The sequence below is a fragment of the Protopterus annectens genome, chromosome 2.part1 (assembly GCF_019279795.1).
Source record: "Protopterus annectens isolate FY-2018-M chromosome 2.part1, PAN1.0, whole genome shotgun sequence".
Classification (NCBI taxonomy): domain Eukaryota; kingdom Metazoa; phylum Chordata; order Ceratodontiformes; family Protopteridae; genus Protopterus; species Protopterus annectens.
Genome location: NC_056729.1, coordinates 950,444,051 through 950,471,211, shown reverse-complemented (window position 1 = coordinate 950,471,211; position 27,161 = coordinate 950,444,051). Strand labels below are relative to the sequence as shown.

Sequence of the window (27,161 nt, the reverse complement as noted above, 5' to 3'; positions counted from 1 at the left end):
CGTACTCTGGGATAATAATCTTTCCACACCACTCCCTGTGAACATAGGATTACCTCAAGGCTCTATTTTAGGTCCTCTTCTCTTCTCTTTATTTATAAATAACCTACACACCACAATTCCACAAGCCACCTGCATACAATATGCAGATGATTCTACCTTAATTTGTTCAGCCATGTCCATAACCTCTCTCCAGTCAATCACCCAATTCGTATTTAACAGTGCTGAAAACTGGTTCTTGCAACATGGTCTCCTACTGAACCTCAGAAAAACTAAATTATTGCTCTTTGCTCCTACTCTTAAGTCATCTCAACTGTACTTCACTGTAACCTCTAACAATGGTACTAACATATCCCCTGACACTACTACCCATCTACTGGGAGTAACAATTGATAACCACCTTAGCTATGATCACCATATTAACTCTACAATAAAGTCTGTTAACAAAAAACTTGGCACCCTTTACAGAATCAAACCCTTCCTAACCCCTTCTGCCAGGATAACCATTTCCCGGACCCATCTGATTTCTACCCTATTCTATGTCTCTGCAATATATACCAATCTTTCTAAAAGCAACCTCTCCAAACTCTCAGCATGTTACAATAACATAGCCAGATTTGCCACTGGCACCCCCTTTAGAACGCACCACTGTCACAACATCAAACAACTGGGATGGTTAGAACTGCAGAACCAACTGCTTTGCCAACAAATTGTCATCTCCCATAAGATTCTCTATCATCCTAACAATACCCCAATCCTCAATAATCTGATCACCCCCTACAAAAATCTTACTACACTTCGATCAGCTAATAAGCTACTAGTTTCCACTATTAAATCCAACAATAAAGCAGGGGACTCTCTTTTCTCCAACACAATAGGAAAAAGTTGGAACCAGCTTCCTAATGAACTTACCACCCTCACTTCCACTCTTCTTTTCAAAACGCTACTTAAAGAATACCTTAAAACTCACTGGCTCTGTCCCTGCTCTAACCCTGACTAACACTTCCTTCCCCTTGCTGCTCTCTCTATTCTCCTGATCTACTGCACTATGAGTCCTTGTGGTAATGAAAGTATATTAGTCAATAATTTTATCAATTGTTATCTCTCAAATGCTCAATAAATGTATTTTGTTTTAGTATATCCTACTATACTGCTTTGTTTCAAGTCTAACTGAACCTCAATTCTAAACCATCTACTGTATTTCTGTCAACTATTACTATATATAATATTGATTGTCTGTGCCTTTGATTGGAGCTTTTCTCCCTGGGCCTCTACTGAAAATGGACATATATCCAGCTAGACTGGCCCGGTCAACAAATGTAAAATAAATAAAATAAATAAATAAAATAAAAGATATGGCCTTAGAAATCTAAGAGGAGATGGTTTGCTTAGAAACAGACAAACCCAATTTCTTAGCATGAAAGGAAACAAACAGCTGATCAGATTTTCTAACATCTTTACTTTTATTCAGATAATATCTGAGCTGTCTTTGCATATCTAAAGAATGCACAATCCTCTCATCAGAATTCTAAGGTGAAGGGAAAAAGTAAGTTGTTGAATTGACTGATTTAACTTATTGACTATCTTGGGCATAAAAAAAATGATTAGTGTGAAGAAAATCTCATCTCTCTGAAAAGTAAAAAAAGGTGCAACTGCGACGAGCGTTTAGAGTTCAGAGACCCTTTTGGCAGAAGTGACAGTCACCAACAAATCAGTCTTCCAAGTAAAGAACTTCCAAGTAAAGAACAGAGACTGTCAACTTTTCCAGAAAAAAATTAACGTCTCAAGAAGGTGGAATGGGCTTTCTTGAGGGACGAATGTGAAAGACTCCTTTTAAAAATCGTTTAACTTCACATTTAGAGGAAAGTGGAAAATCTAAAAGCAGACAAGCAGAAATGGCTGATAACTGAACTTTAACATCTGAATATGCCATGTACGCCAGAGCCCAGAGGAACTTTCTTGCAGACATCATTTGTGAGGGAGAAGGGAGTGGAAGAAAGCTGTCAAGAAGGTGACCTTGTGAGGAGTAAGAAAAGCCACTATAGGCAAGGTCTGAATCCTACACCCCAGGAAAACCTGATCCTGTGAAGAACAGATTTATTTTGCGACTCAGGGTGAACCCCACTCTATGAAGCAGAAGCATGGTAACACTGACATTCTGAAGAAGAAGCTGCTGGGAAAGAGCTTGAATGAGAAGGTCATCCAAATAGGGAAAAATCTGGATACCATAAAGTCTGCATTGGTAAAGACTCTCAGAGATGTAGAAAGACCAAAAGGCAAAGCAGAGAACTCATAATGTGAGGAAGAAATAGAGAACCTTAACATTTCCTGAAGAGAGGGTGACTAGGAATGTGGAAATAAGCATCCTTCAGGTCCAGAGAGACCAGGTAGCCCTGAAGAAGCAGAAAAGGAAACAGGGTTTGGAGAGAGAACATTTTGAAACGGTTTACCTTTGAAAGGTTGAAATGCAACTTGTCGAAAGACAGTTGCACAAAAGGACGTTTCAAGATCACACTTAGTGGAATACAAATGCATTGAATGTGCAATGAGTGAATGCACATTGACATTTGCTCATCGCAGATTCGGTATTGTGGATGCACAATGCACTATAGTGGGGGATCGGGAAATGGATCACTTCCCCACTGTAGTGCATCCTCGGAGTTAGAATATTAAAGTAGGGGGGGCGGGGGGTGCAGGGGAGCTTGCCCCCCTGCATTACAGTGTGTTTTCAATATCTGAGTTCGAAACTCAGCGAATCTGCTTTTCAATTTGCTGAGTTTCAAACTTCAGTGCTGTTCGGAATGATGGTTTTTGTCATTTCAGTTTGCACAAAGGGCTGTTCGGCAGGTTGATTTTCAACCTTTCAAAGGTAAACCTTTTGAAACAGGGGACTCGCAGATAGTGTTGAGAAAGGAAAGCTTTAGAATGAGCCTCCAAGAGCCCTTTGTCCTGGGAACCAGAAACATCCTGGAATAAAAGCCTGTATTTCTCAGGGAGGGAGGGAGGGAGGAACTGTCTGAACAGTTACATGAGCTAAAAGGCCCTTGAAAAATGGTACAAACAAAAGGAAGCTGGCAATGTGGAGGCTAAAGAATGCCTGAAAAGGGTGGAAGGGATTTCCAAACCATGAAGTAATAACATTTTTGTATAATAGGAAGTAGCCAGGAATCCATGGTGATCTTCTGCCAAATGGAATGGGGCAGAGTTAACTGCAGAGAAAGAGGAACCTGGCTGAGGGGCAGGGAAGGATGAATGTCAAACAGAAGCAGATTTGTCAGGGAAAGAGGGCTTTTGATCTCTAGAATCCTGAGAAGGTTTGTCAGGAAAACATCCTTTTGGAAGATTTCTTAACTTCAAGGGAAGCTTCTATTGTCTCTCTCCAAAGGAAGACTTAGAAGGATTATTCCACTGAAACTTAGGGATACAGGAAAGAAAAATTTGTTTAAGGTCCTGCTTAACCTTTCCCTTATCCTGTAAGGTTTTAAAAAGCTGTGCAGCTGCAGAACCATAAATATTTTGGGCATCCAAGGGAGAATAAAAAAATGTGGTTTCTATATCATCAGGAAAAGATTGCAGAAGTAGCCAGGAATACCTGGTAAAACAGAACTTGATGCAGCAGATGTATCAGCAGCATCATGACTTCATTTGACGGAATGATAAGCCACTTGAGAAGCAGAACTCAATAAAGAAATAGCAGACATTTTCACTTCATAATCAGGCATGTCAGTCAAAACCACTCCAATCTTAGACAGAAGAGTTAACACACACCTGGTCATGTGAGTCTGGTAGTTTATGGCTCTTAAAGCCAAGGTGGCTGAAGTAAAAACTTTTTTCCCAAACCAATCTATAGCTCTACTGTCCTTGTCAAATGGGAGAAGCTTGGAAGAAGACAGAAATATGCTTATCCACAGAGAAAGAAATGACTGCAGGTTCAGGGGAGAGATTCTTATATAGGAACGTTTGAGCCTCAGGCACCTAGTAAAACTATCAGGTTTCTTAGGTGCAGGAAGCTGTGACTGGGGAGACTGGAAATAAGCAGTAAATGTAACCATTAGACCTTCTAACACAGGAGGAACTGCAGAAGGCATTAGAGAATGCATTTGTAAAAGGGCATAATACCTTTTCTGAACTTCAGAAATTTGGGAACTCTCCCACTGAAAGTCCTCCATCATCTTTACAATGATGTCATCAAAAGAAAGTTCCTCAATAGGGGAATCCAGAGAAAGAGTATCATTATCCTCTCACCCTACAAAAAGAGAACAGATGTGAAAAGAATATGCTAGGGACTCTTCCCCAGAATCTGAGTTAATATCTTAATTAAAAGAGTCAGACTCCCTAAGACGTTTAGAGGGAGTGGAAGAAAAGGTAACAGCAGGAGGCAAATATAAACCTTGGAGGAGCTTCAAGGCTATAAGAGCCTTAAAAAGACCCTGACTGAAATCCTGCCACTCTTTATGGAGATTCTTGGCCACAGGAGCTACATGCTTGGACTTCTTCAAGGGAACCTCAGCCCTAACAAGCTTGGGTAGCTCAGAGCCCTGACTGACTTCAATGATGGAACCAGGAAACTCTTCCTTAACAAGTATCTGGGAAATCTTCCTAGGCCCTTCTGAGATAATCATCTGCAGCTCCCCTCTCTTGTCCATAGCAGAAATATACTCAGCCTTGGCAGACAAATGAGAAACCAGCCCTGTGTTGGCCTTAACTGGGTTGTGGCATAGGAAGATGGTGCGGGAACCAAACAGTACTCAGGTTCTTCATCAGAGCCAATGGAAATATCCAGCAGAGACTGGACAGCAGGAGCTTCTTAAAGCACCTTTTTTACTTCTTCTTAAGAGGCAGCTGAACATCTGAGCAGACAGAGTCAGAAGCCATGGTTCTCTTGGCAAGTAGCTTCAGTCATTGGTTCTCAAGATAAATGGGAAGGGAGGACAACGGCTATGCAGAGTCTTGGCTACAAAAGCCTGACAAATAGTACACTGAGTATGACTGTGGTCTGCACCAAGGCAGAACAGGCACTTGCATGTCTATCTTTATGGGGACTCTGTCTCTCACACTTACACTCACACTCGCATTTTCTAGATGACAAGCACAATGGAAAAAGAAAGAAGAAAATGTCCCCAATGGGATACTTATCTGCCAAAGGCTCAGTACCTGGAACAAAACAGTGAACAACTTAACAGACTGAAATCAAAAGGTAGCACTCAAACTGGTGGCAAAGACATTCTGAGGATTAGGCGACCATATGTCCCTTATGTACCTTATGTCTGAAGTTCAGCACCTGGAAGGGCCTAAGGGCTTGGAATGCTGGCCAGGCTTATGGCTATCCTTGGGTGGATATCCTTTTCATAAGGAATACTGCAACAGTGATATTGGAGGAGGACATCAATAGTTTTATATCACTTTTGTGAGGGAGTAGACTGATGAGGTGAAGACTAGGATGTTAAATAGGCATTTGAGAAATTATAAATAAAAGTAATAGAGGTTATATGAACATTTTGCTATAAAACCTGGATGTGATCAGCATCATTAGTATTGTAGAATAAACTAGCAAAGAAAGCATGAACAATGCCAGAGCCAACTATTTCTGTCGTATGAAGTAAGTGAAACTTTAAAGCATGTTAATTCTGTAAGCTGTCTTAGTGGAGGGTGGTATTTTATTATGTGTGTTGTAAGTAGCAGTGTTTTTTTGTAAACAAAAAGATGGCGGCATGCATATGTTGTGTTTGGGTCAATCCCCCTCCCCCACGCAGCCATTTCAGTGTCCTTTTACTTGGCTATTTCTCCCCAGTTGCCATAAACACTGTTCAAAACTCGCAGTGTGCATACTGTTTTCTGCTTTACTTCTACAATGATTATGGATATTTGGATTTAATTTAAAACTTTTATTTAAAATTTTATAGCACAAACACTGATAGACATTTGCTAAATAAAGCAACACACATTTTTAGAACCATGCAAAAGTTCTTTGATTCACCTTCCTGATTGTATAAAAAATTATAACATACAATAATTAAATATCCCTAGTATAATCCAGCACCACTTGTTAGAGAATGTTTTAAATTTACAGTTTTTTGAAAAGTTTTCCAGTAAGGGCAGTTGTTACATCTACAAATGCACTGCCTGCTGCCCTTGAAGAATAAATTGCCTATGTTACATTAAAAAATTGGTAATATTGCAATAGGGAATGGATGGCAAACTGAAAACAGGTTCACAGTTACTAGGCATCTCATCCAAAGGATGACATACTCAGGACTACAGCACCCAACCCCTTAAAATACAACACAGTATTAGCAATCCATCTACATGCTGTGGGAGTAGAACCAACAGCCTTCTACATCAAGCCACAAGTATGCTACCTGCTGTGCTACTAACACTGCTTTAAAATTCATATACACACCTACCCCTCTCTTACTTACACACACACACACACACACCATACCTCTCAACCTCTTAGCGCAAGAAATCTGGACAAGGAACTAGGGATGCATTTTAAATATTGCTCTTATAAACTTCTTAGTTGCTAGAATAACAGGATTTGTGTTCGAATACATTTTCTGAAGGATATGAAATCGGAAACTCAAATGCATGTCACTGTTTAGTTACTTTAATCCTTAGATCATCCCAGTGATTTGTCAAAAAGACAGTTTTTATGAGGAATAGATGAAAATATAAGGCAAAATGTTGGACATTCTGTGAAAATCTGTACAGCTGAGAGGTATGACCACATACACCCCCTAACTCCCTCTTACACCCCCATACCTCAACCTCTTAGATCAATTAAAATGGGCAAAGCCAAAAATAAGGGAGGGACAAATGCCTAAAATAGGGACACCTTTTAAATAACTGCTCTTACAAAGTTAGAAAGTTGATAGAAGAACAGGTTTGTATTAGTACGAATTTTCTGAAGGATATGAAGTCTAAAGCTCAAATGCCTCCCATTATTTTCTGACTTCAGACAATTTTGTGAAAAACAGACCACAAATATGAGGAAAAAAAATCTGGACAACTGAGAGGTATGATCCCCCCACCTCCCTCTTACACACACATACAAACACACCCCTAACTCAGCCTTACACACACAGACACACACACACACACACACACACACACACACACACACACACACACACACACACACACACATGCACACAGCCTACCTTCCTCCCTCTTACACACACACCTACCTACCTACGTACTTCTTACACACACACACACACACACACACACACACACACACACACACACACACACACACACACACACACACACACACCCCTACCTCTCACTTGTCCATTTGTGGCCCACAGTCCAAACATTTTTGGAAGATGAAGATGTAAACAATCGATCGCATAGATGCAACAGGCATTTGCGACCTGTTTTCAACTTCTGCGTCTGTGCAACCAGATGCAAAGGGTGTTCTTACAGAAGAACACCCTTAAAAGAAAACATATTTTTTTTTTAATTAAAGGCCAGCCGGCTCCCTCTCAGCCAGCATTTATCTATCTATCTATCTATCTATCTATCTATCTATCTATCTATCTATCTATCGTATGTAGTTAACGCCATGACCAGTTGTTGCAGCCGAGGTACCAGTACACTGTACTGGCATGTACAGTCACAAAAAAAGCCCTGGTAAATAGAGTACAGGGATTCACTCAAGGAGTTATGAGCTTTATGGGTGAAAGCAAAGTACTGAGATTTTGATCTAAGATGTCTTGGTGACCTGTACCAGTGAAGCAGAGTAATAGGAGATGGACATTTATATGGTTGGATGGCAGTTTTATGAGCTATTTTCAGTTGAGTAAGGCTAAGGTAGTTAGGCAGCTTGATCTTATTAAGTTATCTGACTGCAATACAGTGATGAGTTTTGTTGGGTTATGCTAGCTGCAACCTTGGCTATTTTACTGTAGCACTGATCATGTTTTGACAGCTGTGAGGTCTGTAGTTTGGTAAAGATAAGCAAGGTATACATATGGGAAGGTAAAAGCTAGAGAACTACTGTGGTTCATGTGGGCATAATCAGCTACACAGGATTTGGCTCTATAAGGAGGCCTAATTTTTGATGACTTTTTTCTTAATGTCTTATTGGAAATTGGCATCACATGTGAAATTACCATATATTATAACTCCTAGTAGTTTTGCATGTGAAAGTGACTTGTATAACAGTATTGTTTGAGGAGATAATAGTGAAAGCAGTTTTATGACCTGTGCTAGGTTTGGAATTGAATAAAAGTAGTTGAGCCTTTTTTGCATGAAGTAGCAGCTGAGACTATTGTAACTATGTCTCCGGTCTCCAGATTCTTGGGTAACTGATTGTAATGTTGTTAGTGTGGGAGTACAACAAATATGGGGTAAATAATCTGTGCATTGAATTATGGATACATTTTGGGAGCTTGTGACCAGATCATGTACAAATATATTAAATGGTATGGGTCCTAATATGGATCCCTGTGGGGCACCTACTTCAATGGGTAGGAAATCAGATTAACTATTTTAACATTTAACACCTTAGCTGTTAAACCACAAGATGGTGGATATGGCACTGTCCACTTGTGTCACTTTGTACAGGAGTTTTGGATGAGAGACAGTGCTTAATGTTTTAAAGAGGCCCAGAAAGAGTGAAGAGAGTTTTATTTCATTCCTGTTATTATGTATGGTTTTAAGGAATAATGATAGTGCTGTCTCTGCAGTGTGGCCTGGGTGGAAGCCATGCTGAAATGGTGAAAATAAATTTGCCTCCCTTATGTAAAGGTAGGATAGATGTTTCTTTTTTAAATATGAGTAGGAAATAAGGTTACTGAATGGATCTGTTTGTTAATATGGATATTTAATAGGCCAGTGCAATTTGTTAGAGTACATGAGCTCTCTTCTGCTTATCAAACTTTGTGAAAGTTTGTACCCTGGAGGCAGTTCATTATGCTTGGTGTCAGGTTTAAGCGAGGTTTCTGTGAGGACAAGTATGTCAGGTCAGTGATAAACTATCCAGTTATGGATATATATCACTATATTACACAGAATTCTAATGGTAATCTGATAAAGTTTGTGGCATCAGTCTGTTGAGAGCTATGGTTGCTAGTTAATGCACTATTGACAGTTTGCTGTTTGGTCTGGAATGGGGGATATATTACCACATGTAAATAGAGACATGGGTGTTGTATAAGTGCAGATTTTGTGCTGGCCATATATCTTGTATTTGAGTTTGGGGTGAAGATCTTTGTAAGTGGATGCTTAGTAAACACGTTTCTTAAGGTAGATATAAAACATACTTGTAGATACATACGTATATAAAATAGTAAATGCACAGATGGATTAAGTTAGAGCTGTATGTGTGAGTGCTTACTAGAGAGATGTGGTAAGTTGTAAAATAAGCTAGGATGAAAGGTATCATTTTGCTGTACCGTAGAAGCATTTTAAATTTTATGACAAAACTAGGGGAAAAAGAATGGTGGGATGAAATACAGATAGATGGCATGAATTTTGGGGGTTGTTAAGAATTTGCTTAGAGGTGCTGTCGGAGAGGGGGTGAGTAGAATTCATTACAGTGAAGAGCAGTATGGAAAAGAAAAGAGGTGACAAGAATGATGCTAATGAAGTGGTGGAGGTTGGGGACAGGTTAGTAGATTAAAGAGTGATTTTGTGGTGGACTAATGTAGTTTGGGAAGGCATAGCAATTGGTTGTCACAGATGATATATGGACATAGGTAGTATAAAGCTAAACTCAGGCAATGGAGGGGTCTAAAGATGAACATAGTGGGGAAAATGCCTTTTACAGAAAGCAGTCTGTTTAGAGCAGTTCCTGCACTTGAACAATGATTGAAACTACTGGTACTCAGTCACTAACATGTCAGAACAGCCCATCAGAGGTTGGTGTTTTACATGTTGAATGCAGAGAACAAGGAGCTAGGAGCAAGCAGTAATTGGTTTAAACAGTGTAATCTAATGGTCAAGTGAATGGACAGTGTGGCCACTTAGGCAGTTGGTCCGTACAGTGCAAGGACTAATCAGCTGGGGGGGGGGGGTGCCACAGCCACTTTCCAACACAGAGCAGGGACTCATCTGAGAATTACCTCAGCAGGTTATGTTATACAGCTAGGTTTTTAATGTTAGACTTGTTTACATCGCAGAGTAACAATAAACTTGGTTACTGCTCAAATGTACAGCTTTTTCACAGGGCAGGTTCCCAGAGATGATACTTACAGCAGGAATCCTAGTATTTAAGTGAGAGAGCACACAATGTCATGACCAATGGCACGGAAAGGAAAAAAATACTATAGTACTGGATATTAGCTTGCAGTGATAATGTTAAAACATAGGATGCTAACCTATTCTTAGAAATGGAGGAAGAAAAAAGAAAACCAAAGTACGAGAAGCCAGACTGTTCTTAGAATAGAAAAGGTATGAAGCATGACAATATTACAATATTTGTTTACTTGATACAAATCACTATATACTGTCTCATATAAATAGCAAATGTGAATTACATTCTGTAACCTGATGATGACAAGAAATAAATGTTTCAGTAAAGACTAGAAGGCATTAATTTATCATGCAGCATAAGCAAGTTACAGCTACTGATATTTCATGTAACGTGTGCATACAGGTGCTTGTCTCCAGAGTGTAGTAAGTACATAGTCTGCAATCTGATCAACAGCACTTAAAGCGTGAGCTTTTGTCTCCCAGTTTCACTTATTTTAGGTTTGTTAGCCTTGACGTTTCTAATTCCAGGTCTTCTCAAATTTTTCTTTGTAGCTTTCATTCAGTTCCTTGAATGCGAGCACGACATTGTCATTTTCATCTTCACACAGTTCCATCAGCGATGTACTAGTAATGAAAGAAAAGAATGCCATCATTAATTATGATACAACTTTTGAACTGCAAAACCTTTAGTCCCATGGATTTTGGTGATAATGTTATTATTTTATGTAATAATGTCCAATGAATTGTATTTTGATGAAACTGCCACTGTTTTCCTGTTTTAAAATGAACATAGACCAGTTAGGCACTAACTGATATGAAGGAAGATGGCTCCCACACAGTTCCACAAACTTTAAATGTTTAAATACACTTTACACTAAAGCAGCTAGAAATCATGAAAGCTTTTTATTTTAATCAGGCAAACCCTTGCCACTATCCCCATGCAATGGGTTTTGCATTTTGTACCTTTGTTGTTAATTTAATCAAGTCCAGGATTATACTGCACCTTTTTGGTCATAAATCCGCCTTTCAGTGACCCTGCAGAATAAACAGTAGTTTTCTGATTTGCCTGAAAATCACAGCGTGTGCACATTTCCATTAAATAACATAGTTTTGATTAGACAATGTGTTCTAATGGCAAAACTCATATATTTTTTTTCAAGATTTATAAGCATAATATATAAGAAGTATTCAGGTTACTATTATTTGTTAGTTTAATGAACTGCAAAACTTAGTTATATCATTTATACTAGATGATAACAATCATGTTTAGTTACTATAAAAAAAATCTGACATCTTCATGGGGAAGGTTTGTAGAACACTTTAAACACTATAAAATATGTTCAGCAAAAGATACACCTTCAGCAGATTATGCCACTGCTCTCATCCCTTGTATAAGCTCTTAATGTCTCACAGCCTCATCAGGTACCATATGTATTTCTACTCTTCTTGTTTAGATATAGAGATATAGAATTTACTGACTGGTAAGGACTGGAAGGCCCACCAAGTCTGCACATTATCCTAACATTCTAATGGACTGATGGATATACTGCAGTTCTCTATCAGCTAATGTTCATAGGTAGGTACTAGGCTATTGGCCCTAGGACCTAGATAAGCCTAGCCAAAAAGGTACCCTGGCTTTCACCACCCAAGAAAATTATTTTCCTGTGCCCCTGTCGAGCAGAGCCACAGTGATCCCCGGGGTGAATTTCCTATCTCCCATCCAATCATCAAGGTTTTTCTTGAAGACTGCCAATGAGGAGCTTTGTTTGATATAGATATGTAGTTTGTTCCAGAGTGTGGGAAGTCTCTGGAATAGGAATCTATCTCTCCAGCATATTCTGTTTATTGTGGTGACAAGGTTTAGGTCCCTAGAGCGTGTAGCTCGGAGGGATTGGGATTTCTTTATGTGGAGCATGTCCAACAGATCTGGGTTTCACATAGCTTTGTATGTTAGGCAAAGATCGCCCCTGAGTCAGCGATATGCGACGGAGTAAAGCTGGAGTTTTTTTGAGACAGTCTGTGTAGGGCATTTGTTTGAGGCCGGTAATCCTCTTTGTGAGGTATTTCTGTGGCCTTTCTAGTTGTTGTAGATGTCTTGTGAGGTACGTACCAAATGGGGCATTGTACTCTATAATGGGTCTAATGAGTGATGAGTAGAGGGGAACAATTACCTCTTTTTTCCTGGATGAGAAACCTTTTGTGATGAGGTGTGCCACGTAGAAAGATTTCCTGACTACTGTGGTGATGTGATTATCAAAAGTGGGACTACTGTCCACCTGTGTCCCAAGGTCTCTTATCACACTTTCAGTGTTAAGTAGACTACCGCCTATGTGGTAGTTCATGGGTACAGAGTTTTTACCAAAAGGGATGACAATGCATTTTTTGCCATTGAGTTTGAGGCCATGGCTTTGACACCAGGCATCTGTCTCAGTGATGCCCTTTTGTATGATGTCCTCATTGTTAGGAGTTTCTATTATAGCTCCTAGCTTGCAATCATCTGCAAACTTCATTAGCCAAAGACCTTCTGTGTTAGTCTGTACTTCTGAGAAGTAGATATCAAACAGGAGAGGACCCAGGACTGAACCCTGTGGTACTCCACTTGGCACTGGTCTGAAGTTGGATTTGGAGTCTGCTACTTTCACAGTGTGGGTTCTGTCAGTGAGTCATTTGGCAACCCATCTTGTGACATAGGGATTTATACCTAGTTTAGTGTGTTTATCTATAATTCCAGAGTGGGGGATGGTGTCAAAAGCCTTGGCGAGATCTAGATAGGCTGTGTGAACCACCTTACCCTTATCTACGGATTTGGTGACCGCTTCAAAGAAGTCTATCAGGTTTAGGAGACATGATCTGCCTTTTACAAACCTGAACTGGGTGGGGTCCACAGTTTGGAGATTACCAATGTCATTGTTTATAAGTTCCATGATGATATGTTCCATAGCCTTGCAGACCAGGCTCGTCAGGCTAATGGGGCAGTAGTTCCTGGGGTCTGTGGTGGCTCCCCCTTTGTGGAATGGGATAACCGTCACTGTGTGCCATTCAGTGGGCAGAAAGCCTGAGGTGAGGCTATGACTGAACATGGTACTTAGGTTGGGTGCCAGTTCGTTCTGTAGTTCATGTAGAACGCAGCTTGGGATGTTGTCAGGTCCCATGGATGCTGTGTTCTTGGCTTTGGATAGTACAGTTTTTACCTGTGCAGGGTGATTACAGGAACTTTGCATTCTTCCAGTATAGAGATGGGCCCTTTATGGGGTGAGAGGGGGGTGAAGTTAGCACTGAACCTATCTGCCAGGATGTTGGCAGTATCAGCTGGTTCTGTATATTTAGTATTTTATTACTTCTTATTACAGCCCACTACAATTATTTTACTCTCTGATGAAGTTTTAAATTTCATTTTTTTTATTCAGTAACATATTTTGCAAAGAGTTATGTGCATCTAAAAATCTTCTTGTAAAAATATGTCACCTCACACCAGCCAACTGTTTTTTTTTCCTTTACATTGTGCTCACTTATTTTTATGTAACGTTTCTTCCAACATATGTTGATATTTCGGACCTTTTATTTGAAGTTGCTTCTGTACTATCTCCTCTCCCTTTATTCTCTATGACTACAAATTAAGTTAACAAAGTAATTTCTCATACATCTTCTGATGTTGACTCTGCACCATGTATAATGTTCTTCATATTGATCATTGCTGCAGTAGCCTTAGCTGTATGGGTTATATCCTGCCAAGGATATAACAGCTGGGCAGCTTCCAAAGTATCATGTCACCATCCACATACCCATACTGTCAAACAGTTTGAGGGGAGCTGACAAGACAAGTTTGGGTGCAAAGCCCTTCAGAGCTTTACTGCTGCTGAAGAGTGCACTCCTCTGAGGCTTTTGAGGATCGGCAGTCAGCCTTTCCTTAGCTGGGCAGATGTTCCCTTTGGTGAAAAAAAAACTTCCATTTTCTTATTTTTTACTGATGTTTTATTACTTTCCTCTTCAGGAAAGTTATAGTCATTTTAGAGCTAAGAGTGCTGTGTTTTAACAGATTGTTTCAAGACTGTAATGCACTTTTAAATGTAACACTCGCTTCTGTCAGTTTAAAAATAGTGTTATCTTACTGATCAACTTTTTTTTTCCTGTGAAGAAATTATGTTTATTTTAAGGTTGTGGGGCTGCCATACTGTTTGGAAGTGTTTTTTATTGTTTTTCTGTAAAAAAAAAAAAAAAAAGTTAGCTACAGTGGACTGGTAGTTTTACTGGCATTGTTGCTTTGTCTTCCCCAGGACAGAGGCACCATTTTTTGCTTGGCCATGGAACAAATCGTCACTCTCATGGCCTGTCCTTCCAACCACAAAAAGAAGAAGTTAAGCAAACAGCCTTTGCTACCACAGCAGACTAGTAATTTGCCTCAGTTGGAGGTGGGTGACTCTGCTGTTGCCATTTGTTGTACCTCAGACTACTCATCTTCTAATCTGGATCCTTCCGTTGTAGCACCTATAGCCATTATGGACCGGGGTTAGCCATGTCCTCTGCAGCTGCTGGGGTCTCCTCAGTGGGCAAGGGAGATGAAACAGAAAACCAAGCATCTACCTCTCCTCAAATTTCTTTTGATAGCAATTGCTTACTGGGTCTGGCTCAGGGTTTGATTCAGGCTATTGATCCACCTTGTAGAGTATTTTCCCTGTAAAAAAAAGAGGGATGCCACCTTCCTGAAGAGATTCAAGATTCTGAATCTAAACAGGAAGATGCAAGGACAGATTCAAGGTTTGTCCTCAGATTTCTGATTCAGACTCAGAGGAGAGCTCTTTTTCCGATTCTCCCTGTAGGGGCTTTCTCTTTCTCTGAGACTACCGCTAGAATGTCCCAGTGTTTTCAGTGGGAGAACACTGAGTTTTTCAGTCCCTCAAAAAATACTATCAGCTGTTGCAGAAGGCTATTATAGAACCTACACCCTTTCCTCCTGTCTTGTCTGCTTTAGATGGTGTGTGTCTTACTGTATGCAATTTTCCTGATAGTTAGCCAGCTGTCCCTAAAATGGCAGATAGCATGCATAAAGTATTTTAAATCTTTACATACTATTTCCATATCTGATCTAGCAGCTAAAGCCTTAACTGACTCCTCTGCTACTAAGCACTTAGGTAATTCCAATCCTAATTTTTCTAATAAGGCTGGAAAGTTATTGATAGGTATCGGGAAAAAAAGTGTATACTTCTGCAACTTTGAATTTCAGAATCATAAATTGTCAGGTTCATATTTAAAATTTATTTTGACATATTGTGAAAATATGAGGAATATGTTATCTGCAGTTTCTTCTTGTGAAGAAAAATCTGCTTTAAATAACTTGATTTCTTTTACTGCACAGGTCACTACTCAGTGTTTGCATTGTATATATGACTTTGTTGATACTTCTTCCACGGCTATGGCCACTGGTACATTTCTTTTTTTTTTTTAGTCAGTTCCCTCCCCCAAAGTGACATCACCACAGCTGTCATCTGATTCTAACTAAAATAATAAGACCCACCCATTCGGTGATGTCATGGCTCCCTTGTCCTTCCCCCAGCCTGAGTGCTGTTCATTTTATTCAGTAGTAGTGTAGTAACACCGATGTTTGGAAACACAGAAATTTGGTATGCATACTTGTACATTCTGCACGGCAAATGATGCTTAGGTGGTGTTATCACTTGCATACTTCTCTGTTGTATTTGCACAAGATACTGCTAGTGTGCAGTGCGGGAATAGAAAGATTAAAACTTTACCCTGGTATCAGAGGTGGCAGTGCAACATATTCATAGTGGCTTAACATGAGAGTAGCTCTAAGCAAGCACCATATGAAACCTGAACAAGCACCTAGAATTATTCAGTGCAGCTTCCACACCTTAAGTCTGAAAATGAATTCACATACTCACATGAACAGGAGTAGCTGCATATTGATGGCTAAAGGTGTATTGGCATGTTGGGTGGTTACTACACTGCAAAACTGGTATGTAATGGTGGAGATATTTGGAAGGCAGGAGCACCAGTATGTTAAAGCCATAGCACCAATTGAACTGGAGGCTGGCAAATAGATTTAGTAAGGGATTTTATCCATGCACAAATATTTCAACAGTGATTCTTTGCAGTGGCATCCATTATCTGATTCAAGGTAAGTTAACCTTGATGTCCTTTATTTAAAAAAAAATCAATAAAAAATTGTGGTTGGGAGGATGGCCTAATGGTTAAGGTGTTTGCTTTACAAACACAAGGTGCAGGGTTTCAGTCTCGCAAGGGATAATTGGCTAGGCTTAAAATGACTTGCAAGGGCAGTTAACCTAGTACTAACCTATCACTTTGTTATAAGTGACTTCTGGACACAAGAAAAAGGAAGGGGAAAATATAGCAATGTACAAAGACAAATCCAGGGACACTGCAAATTTTTTTTTTTGCAAACCAACCAGTGGAGTAAAAACATATGAAGGCAAACACTGCATACCAACACACGTTGCACATGTAAATCTCAATTTTTAACAAGGTGGAAGCATGAAGTGGTACCTTAACACTTAAATTAATAAGTATCTAAACTGGTTAATAGTATAAATGTTTTATTCTTTATTTCCTTGGTGCAAGACCTTACTGGATGTGACTGCAGTCAAGTAAGGCCATGGCTATAGTGCAGCAAAAAATGTCTCCTCTAACAAAGGAAATGCTAGAGCAAAGATTAAATTACATGAGTCAAGCACCCTGCTGAGATCTGCCAATCAATGGAATTACCAGGACAAATTACCCTCAGGACTTTGACAGCTAGGGAAGCTAAGTGTTATGGGGGAGGGGAGAAGTAAATGGACTGGAATTCATTGTCTCACAAATTAGTGCCGTTTAAACTAAATTAGAAAAAAAGGCAGCAGTAAACAGCACTTTGAGTGTGTTCTGTGGCATTTGCACTGTTTCTGTTTTAAGTAGTCATCCAGCAGCAGGGAATGTTGCTTACACTGTTCTATTTTACTCAGTACTTTGTACGCATGCAACATCTATGAAATGACAGGAACTTTAGGCAAACGGAGGCCTACATGATGTAACATTTTTAAACCAATGATTTCTGGGATACTGGATGGCAACCTGATTTATCCAAACCACGTCAGTATGCCAGCCTCCAGGTGGTCAGAGTCTAGAATTACATATAAAAATATTTCAAATCCTGTAAATCATCTCAGAGTGCTGTTAAAGTGTAGGAAACATCATGCCATGATGTTTTAAACATATTTTTTGAGTCTGTGGGTGCGGTACTCCTTTAAGGAGGTTTGCTTGGCTGTATTCCCAGAACCTTAGAGATGCTGTTAAAAATGGAATTTTAAATTCTGCCTTGGATAGAGATTAACTGTGTGGCCCCTCTGCTGCAGAGGTGATCAAAACATGTGATGAAACTGACTAGGTTTTTCAGCCCTCCTTTTCCAAATTGCCCAATGGATTTACTTCCTCCAGACTAAACAGTTTCAGAGGAATTCAGGTAAACAGGTGTTTAAGAAGTGACAAAGAGGTTCCAAAAAGTACTCTCAAACCTCCCAAATCAAGGACCCTCCAACAAGTCTGAATGACTATTCAAGACACCTTGAGAACCCCCCCCCTTCTAGGCCCTCTTTCTCTTCCATTTATCTCTATGGCAACAGGCTGTTTCAGACAAACGGGTTCTGAAAATCATTCATCAGGGTCACAGATGGCAGTGGGAGGAAATTCCTCCATTCCAGGGGGTCACGCCTCATCCTGCAGGTCAGACTGTTTTGGTTTCTCCTTTTCTTCATCAAGTGCTGTCCCAAGGAGTGATAGAACCAGTTCTTCATTCCCATGTGAAAAAGGAATTTTATTCAAGGATATTTCTAGTTTCAAAGAAAGAAAACTTTTGGAGACCAGTTCTGAATATTTCTTTCCTAAACTTGTTTGCGATAGTTCACAAATTCAAAATGATGTTACTTCACAACCTACTGCCTCTTCTTCCCCTTTCAAGTTTTCTGGTAACACTACACTTAACAGATGCTTATTATCATATTCCTATTCATCCAGACATCAGGGGGTTGTTAAGGTTCTGTGTGTCTGGATCACATTACCATTTCTCTGTCTTACTCTTTGGAATATCCACTGCACTAAGAGTGTTCACAGAGTCTAGTTACAGTTATAGCTCACTGCAGGCTGCAGGGTATCCACAGTTTCCACATTTAGATGGCTTGCGTAGCTTTACAGTCTTTTTCAAAATGTCAGGTATCTCTGCCTTGGGTGAGAGATCTCTAGCACAATCTAGGATTCAAAGAGAACATTCGAAAGTCTTTCTTGACTCCCTCACACACTCCCTCACACAGGACTGTGTTCCTGTGATGTCAACTAGACACCTCAGTTCAAAGAGATTTTCTTCCACAGGAAACAATAGATCTTTATTTGGATCTAGTTCAAAGTTTTTCCACTCAGATTTCAGTCACTGCGAGGGAATACCTCAGGATTTGAGTCTCAGGCATCTATCATTCTCATGATACCCTTGGCAAGACTGCATGAGAAAGATACAGCAGTATCTGAAATTGCTTTGGTCCTAGCATCAACACCCTTTATCTTTTCAGATCCCAGTACTGGGGTTTGTCAGAAGTGAAATCACTTGGTGGTGACAAACGATATCCTTAAATCAAGTTCCCCCCTTCTCCCTCCCTGCTCTAAAGCTATCAGTCAGTATAGATGCTTCAAACCTTGCTTGGGGTACAGCATCAAGAGAGATAAAAGTGCAGGGTGTGTAAGACACCAAGGATAAATGCAAGTACATAAATATCAAGGAGATGCTTGCCCCGATCAAGGTACTCAATTCTCTTAAGCATCTTTAGTCCCTGGGACCTCTTTAAGTGGTTACAGACAATACTACAGTGATGTGGTACATCAACAAGCAAGGGGGAACCAGGTCATATCCCCTTTGGAGACTAGCCCTGTTAGCTTGAGATTTAGCTGCACAGTACAATCTCAGTTTACAGGCATCCTACATTCTGTCAAAACAAAACTGTGTAGCAGGCAAACTAAGCAGGACCAGGGCAAGCCCTCATGAATAAAAACTAGATCTGGGGGTCTTCCAAGATTTGATCCGTCTGTATACAGTTCCTTAAGTAGACCTCTTTGTCTCCTCTCTGAACAATCAACTGGCAAAATTCTGTTCCAGGACTCCATGCAAAAAGACCTGGAAGACAGATACATTTTCTTTTTTTGGACAGGAATGTTCCTGTATGCCTTTACAGCCTTTCCACTAATATTCAAGGCACCTCTAAAGATAGAGAAGGAATCCCCCAAGATCATTGTGGTGACTCCCTTCTGGCCCAGGGGACCATGGTTCTTCCTTCTTTGGAAATGGCCAGGGGCAACTACAATAAGCTTCCTCACAGAATGAATCAACTTACACAAAAACGGGTGTGTGATACATCCTAACATCAATCACCTTCAATTGACTGCCTGGAGGGCAAGGCCTTAATTCCTTTTAGGCACCCGTTTTTGAGAACATACAGCAGGTACTAATTGAGACAAGAAAGCCTGCTACTAGAAAAAATCTTATATTAGCAAATGTAAAAGGTTTTCTAGTTGGTGCCAACAACATAACCAGCACCCATTCAGGGCTAGTTGTTCTCTGGTTTTACAATATTTGTGTGAGCTATTATCCTACGGCCTTTCTTATTCCTCTATTGAGGTTAATTTATCGGTCATTTCAGCAAGTCTGCCCATGGATCCTCCTCTTTCAAGGCAGTCACATGTCAAAATGCTCTTGAAAGGGTTTTGCATAAAAGGCCTTCAAGTAAACCAGTGGCCCTTCCTTGGGATCTTAATTTTGTGTTAGAGAATCTAACACTTGCTCCACTTGAACCAGCTAATCTGGCTGACTTGAGGTTCTTGAGATGGAAAACAGTTTTCCTGATTGATCAAACCTCTGCAAGAAGGGTACGCTCTTATGGTGAGTAAACCTGCCCCATTTTCCACAAGGACAGGGCTTCTTTGAGAACAAATCCTTTTTTGCTTAAAGTGGTATCTGAGTTTACTTTAAATCAAACTATCGATCTCCCCATTTTCTTTCCTGAACTTAAAAATGAGGGAGAAAGGATACTCCATACCTTGGATGTCCACAGGCAACATTGGCACTATCTTGACAGAACTAAATCTTTCAGATCATTGGATCAATTGTTTATTTCTTGTGAAGGTAAGAAGGGGCAACTGGTGTCAAAACTGATTATTTCCAAGTGGTTGTCTAAGGCTATTACCTTTTGTTATATTCACCAATCACAAATCTATTCCAGTCTGGGTCAAGGGCCACTCTACAAAGACCTTAGCTTCTTCTATGGATTTTTGGAAAGGGTTGGATTCTAGAAGCATTCTAGAAGACACTACTTGGTCCTCTGTACATACCTTTACAAAGCACTATAAACTAGATTCCCTCTCTAGGTCTAGATCATGCTTTGTTAGGACCATTTTCCATGGGCTCCTGGACCCTTGTCCTTCCACCTCCCAAATGTAATTAATAAGAAGAACATAGTACAGAAGTGTAAGTTGAAACTACCATAACAGCAGGTGTTCAAATGAGTACTGCTGCAGTAGGTGCTCCCTCCCCCTACCGCCCTTTTTTTTTGCTGTGTTTTATTATGCCAGGGTGTGGACCTATATTTTTGTTATCCCTAGCTTTGTCCTTTAAGAGCTCAGCCTTCCTCTCTCTTCTGGCAGGAAAGGTCTGAACAGCTCCATACCCAAACATGTCTGTTAGTCAGCTCACCTCAAGCTGCTTGACAGTTTGGGTGTGTGGAAGGTGCCCTGGAGCTTTGAAAGCTGGCTGGCTGTTAGATCTTTGGTAGGATATAACCCATATAGCTAAGGCTACTGCAGCAGTGAATGTTCAAACACCTACTGTTACGGTACGTTCAACTTACACAGCTGTACTTTACTTTTCTTCAAACAGCTTCCAGTCGGCCAATATCTTTGCAAATAGGCAGGCCCCAGAACTATACACTGTAATCCAGATGTGAATAATCATCAGTTATAGAGGAATAATAACTTCAAATTTCCTTCTTTTAATGTCTCTGTCTGTATAGGTTTAAGTCACTTTCCCTTTCTTTCCGCCTAACAATGAATGCCTGCTTCAGAGAAAATAACATCATTATAACAAGAGTTATATATATATTTTTCTTTTGCTGCTGTTGGTTTCTCATACTTTATCACATGAATTTCACCTGGGCTTTTGTTATCACAGTACGCTCTACTCTAATTCTTTGCACTGATTATCCCTTTCTTATCCTGTGTACCTCAATGTGATTTTCAACATTGTTGCAGGGTTATGTCATCTGCAAAATCTCTGAAATATCAGTTCTGTAAAAATTTAAGATGAATGCCACCATAACTAAAAATGATAATGCACCACTGGTAACACATTTCTTCACTGTGGTTCCTATTTACTGCTGACTTTTGTTTTGTAACACTCAGATAATTTTTTAACTCTGGATAGCTCCACAGAATACATTCTAAGCTTATCTAACTAGCATATTCACCTTTTGTGTGGGCATGTGCCAAATGTTTTACTAAAATCAGTTACATTTCAGTTGCAGTCCTTCAATCACCCACTGCTATGTTGACAGGCATGTGTCACTTTGTTCTAACATGAAAGTCTTGGAAAAACTATGTAATGTACTATGCAACTATAATTCACTTGTATATATAGGTAATACTAATCTGAGGTATATAGGTAATACTAATCTGAGTCACAACTATATTGGCAAAAAAACAAATAAATAAATAAAACAAAGCAGTAAAATCCTAATTTAAAGGCTCCACAGTGAGTTCTCTGGGAACCTTTTATCAGAAACAAATTCAGTATTTTCGGCAAAATACCAGGTAGCTGAGTGATATGACTCCTCCCACTTTAGTACGCTACACTAATCAATACAGCCAGCCCCTTCTGTTCCAGTTCATTTTAAACTATTTCCTTAACTTTCATTTTCAAAGATAATGGTGAAAAATACTATTATAGTGCTCATTTTCTCAAAATTAACTTTCTTCATTAGCTTCAATATAGTTAGGGTCGATCAACTTGGGACTTTTCACTTAGCTGAGCAAATCCACCATCCACTTCCTCTATCTTTTCTGACATACTGGGAGGATTTCACGGGTAGATTCTTTTCCCTGCAGTCACTCAAGAAAGTCATCTTTGAATAACAAGTGCATAAAAGAAATGCAACACAGAAAAAAAAAAACAGATGCATGGAATATCTCTGTTTTATTAAGCGGTCAGGTTCAATAAAAGGGGAAAAAAATACCAGCATATACTTGACAGGTGTCACTAGTTCTCACTCACAACCCATCAATGGAACAGAAGAGGTTAAGAAAAACAATGTGGATGGTTGAGTGCATGCAAGAAATGACAGATCAACTAGATACACACAATACAGCCGGAAAAAAATATGTGGAGGCATTTCTTACACTGTTATCCTAGCAGATCGGAGGCTCTGATATTTTTTCTTTATAACATATTTATTGCTGTAGACCCGGCCTGTTGTTTTATCCATGAACATCATTGTGCAACTGTTACCCATAAGGCAACAGCAGCAGCCACAGAAAAAAGAAAGTTGCAGTAACTTTCAGCACTGATGAGATCACTACCAAGCACCAGGCCTAGGCAGCTGCCTAGGGAGCCAAGTGCTAGATCTGGCTATGGTGATGACTGTAGATCATCTATAACTATGCCATTTGAATTGGACTATGATCGGACCTGTGATGGGTCTACTGGACTGACTGTGGTTTCATCTTCTTGCCAACACTAAACTGAGATGCGACTAGAGTGTTCCTAGACATTTCTCCAGTTGATATTACTCAAGTCAGTTGTGTCATCCTGTGGAAAGCTAAAGCACATGTCTATAATACGCTGAGTACCCTTGTGAATTTAGCAGTTTTGGTAGATTGGACTCCTAGATTATACTGCTGTGGCTCAGTTATTTTTCAGTGAAGGCTTTTCTTGCCTGCACTGTCTTGGAAAGCAGAACCTGGATTTTTACACTCAGTCACTTACCCATATTTAGTTGCAGGTATGACTTTTCCACCAATTCTGCACTACTTATTTAGTTTTGCTAGATGGACTTACTATGCTTTAGCTGCTATTAGCAGTATATTTAATTATGCAATTTATCTATAAGGAATTTTATAACTGTTTATATTGTCCTAGTATCATGCTTTTGTCTTGCAGATAGATTATTTATGTTGTACTAAGTATATTCTGTTTAGTGTAATTTATTTGGTGGCCTAATGGTTAAGGTGTTTGCCTTACAAACACAAAGTGCAAGGTTTAAGCCTCACAAGGGATAATTGGCTAGGCTTAAAATGGTTCGCAAGGGCAGTTAGCTTAGTACTAACCTTTTATTAACAGTAGTGTGTGCTTAATTTTTACTGGATTTGCTAAATGACAAGAATTGAGTTCACTGAGATATCTAGTGCTATGGCTTTAGGTTCTTAGCTCAGGGAATGGTGGGTATTTGTGGTTGGCTCTTGTTGTCTAGCCTGCCTGTTGTAAACCCACTGGATCCAAGCAGAGGTACTTAGGCTTTACCATTGCTTAAGGCTTCAATCACTGACTATAATGTGTTAAAGGATGCAGTTCTTATATTATTGAATCTAATATGAAGATGTGTGTCGTAATAAACTTTGGAAGAAATAACAATGTCCGTCAGTGCTTGTTACAACCATTTGCAATCATCTGTACAAAATGTAATAAGGACTTAATTACACTTGCAGACAACAGACTGTTCTATGAACACATTATCTCACTAATGGTGTATAAATGCTTTTACAACATTTTTATCTTACCAAAAAAAGAAATAACAAGCTGTACTTAAACATCATGATTCAATTTTACAAATCTTTAGTGTGACACCCATGCACTGGTCCAGTAATCAAGGAGCCTCAATCCTCACCACTAGCACCACTGAGGGGCATGCACATTGGGAAGGATAACAAGTACACACACAGTAAACTACAATTTTCCATAAGTGCACACAGAGATCACAGTCAGTCTGGGGCTGGTTTCTCCCTTTCTATCCAGATGCCCAATAAGACTCCCCACTGGCACAGCTATAGGGTACATACAGATCTCAGCCTAGTGGTCAAGCCAAAACCTCTAGCACCCTCTCTGTCCAACCAGTGCTTCATGTCCCTGCCCAAGTAGCTCACACACACACACTTTGAGATATCAGTTATATACAAACACACAGACAATCCTGGGGAAGGCTAGCACAGATTCTCCAGCTATGCACCCTTCTCTCCAGACTATAAGGTAGAAATCACTGCCACCAACCACTAATTTCACTGTGCAATATTACTGTTATCCAAATAGTAAGTGTGACCCAGGGCTAAAGCTATTGGAGTGGCTTGGACAGTATCACCGAATACATGCAATGTAATCTAGGAGCTTAAATTACCTTTACATAAAACAGCCACAGTTGAAAGGTTTAAAAATATTTAATAAATAAAAAAAACACAAGACAATACCTATTACTTCAACACAATGACATTACAGAGTTCAGAAATCACAGGAAAATGCTTTAAAATAATACTGTAGAATAGTCTGACATAAATATAGAAAACAGCTACACTAATCTGGCTATTTCGATCTATCTCTAAGAGAAATCACTGTTCTATATAGATATCTTACATACAGAGCAAGCAAGTGCTCATGAGTAGATATTCTTCAGACAAAATCCAAAATGCTCTATCTCTCTGTGAAAGTCTTAAATTGATAACACAGTACTGCTGAGTCGTATCAGATTACATCATTCTTAACAGTTCTGATTTAGTTTTCCAGGCTAACAGAAATGTAAAATTTACATTTCTTTTTGTAATTTGCACTTGCAGAAAGCCACAGCAATGAAAGACATTTTATATGTAAAATCTTAGTAATTACCTCTTAAATTAAAACAATAGAAAGAATTTCTTAGTCCAGATATCCTGTCTTCATGCTGGACATCAAACAGTCATAACATGCTTGACTTATCAGCTTTCTTCCAGCAGAGTGCTTTACATTTGTAAACCAAGCCTGTGGATTATATTAATATTTACAAATGACACAGAATTATTTACAAGATTCTATCTGGCTGGGCTGGCAGCCTTTCAGTTTTTCAGACCCCCCCCCCAAGAACTCAAGCTAGTTCTTCAAGTGTCCCTTGATAAACATTGTTTGAGAGGGTTAGGTTTATCTGAGTATACCTTACCCCATTCCCTGTCTGGAGAGCCCATCTACGTTGGCATTGCTAACCCCAGTGTGGTGCTGCACTGACATATCATATGCTTGCAGCCCTAGGCTTCATCTTAGCAACCTGGCATTTTGCTGGCTGGCTCGGTGTAACCACATTAGAGGACTGTGATTTGTAACTACAGTGAATTTCCTTCCATACAGATAAGGCTGACATTTCTGTAGCACCCACACTATGGCTAGACAATCCTTTTCTACAGCTGCATAGCATTCCTCCCTAAGTTGGAGCCTACGACTAAGATAAACCACTGGGTGCTCTTCTCCCTTTGAAGAAATCTGGCTAAGCACAGCCCCCACCCCATGGTTTGAAGCATCCACCTGCTCAACAAATTATTTGCTGTAATCTGGACTGGCTAACACAGGGGGTCCTTCCAAAGCTTCTTTAAGCTTCTGGAATGCCTGCTTACATGCTGTGATCCACACTACCTTATCTGGCCTGTTTTCCTTGTCAGGTCTGTGAGGGGAGCAGCTATGGTACTATAACTGGGGACGAACTTTCTTTAGTACTCTGCTGTCCCTAAGAATGCCCTCACCTGCTTTTTGGTAACAGGTCCAGGCCATGCCTGAATGGCTTCCACTTTGGCAGGTTCTGGCCTGATCTTACCACTCCCCACTTTATGTCCCAGGTAGGAGACCAATGCCATAACCACCTGACATTTGCTTGGCTTAATGGTCAACTCTGCCCAGCACCTCCCTGACATGCTAAAGGTGTGCTTGCCAGGAATGGCTGTAGATGGCAATATCATCTAGGTAAGCAAGGGCAAACTCTCCCGCTACTGCTAAGATATGATCTACCAGCCTCCGGAAAGTTGCTGGGGCATTTTTCATCCCAAAGGGCATCTTTGTGAACTCATATAAGCCAAAAGGAGTCACAAAGGTTGACCTCTCTCTAGCACTGGGAGTCATGGGTACCTGCCAGTAACCCTTGATAAGATCAATGGTGGTAAGATACTTAGCCCCACCCAGCTGCCCTAGGGCCTCATCTGTCCTAGGCATGGTGTAAGCATCTGACTCTATGTTAACAGGTTCATAGGTTGGTACTAGGCTATCAGCCCTAAGGCCTATACAAGCCTAGCCATAACAATTCCCTGGATATTTCTTCCCACAATATTTACTTCCCTGGACCCCTGTCTAGCAGGGCGACTGACATGATCCCCAGGGTGAATTTTCTATCTCCCATCCAATTGTCAAGGTTCTTTTTGAAGAGGGCCAAGGAGGCACTCTGCTTGACATGTATGGGCAGTCTATGCCAGAGTCTGGGGAGTCTCTGGGTCAGGAACCTATCCCTCCAGCATGTTTTGTTCATTGTGATGACAAGGTTTAGATTCCTGGAGTGTGTGGCTCTGAGGGGGGATTGGGATTTCTTTAAGTGGAGCATGTCCAACAGCTCAGGGTTTGACATGGCCTTGTATGTTAAACAGAGATTGCCTCTGAGTAGACAATATGCCACAGAGTATTGCTGGAGGTTTTTTTTAGATGGTCAGCATAGGGCATCTGCTTTAGGCCTGTGATTCTTTTAGTGAGGTATTTCTGCGGCCTATGACTATTTCATTTCCTGTAGTCCACACAGAACCTGGTGCTGCCATCTTTATTTGGCACCAGCACCACTGGGGAGGCCCAGGGACAGTTAGACTCTTGAAGTACCCCTAGTTACAACATTTCCTGTATCTTCTCCCTCAGAGTCTGTTTGACTCTCTCAGGCACCCTATAA

At 40.1% G+C, this 27,161-nt stretch overlaps 1 protein-coding gene across 1 annotated transcript in view; it reads right to left on the bottom strand.

The window, feature by feature from the left end:
* Positions 1 to 10,409: 10,409 nt before the first annotated feature.
* LOC122794924 (probable ATP-dependent RNA helicase DDX60) overlaps positions 10,410 to 27,161 on the bottom strand; it is a 3,096,781-nt gene continuing 3,080,029 nt past the window's right edge. Inside the window, exon 38 of the mRNA XM_044063517.1 lies at positions 10,410 to 10,821. Coding sequence (XP_043919452.1) covers positions 10,716 to 10,821 — 106 coding nt within the window. The 3' untranslated portion in view covers positions 10,410 to 10,715. The remainder of the gene's footprint in view (positions 10,822 to 27,161) is intronic.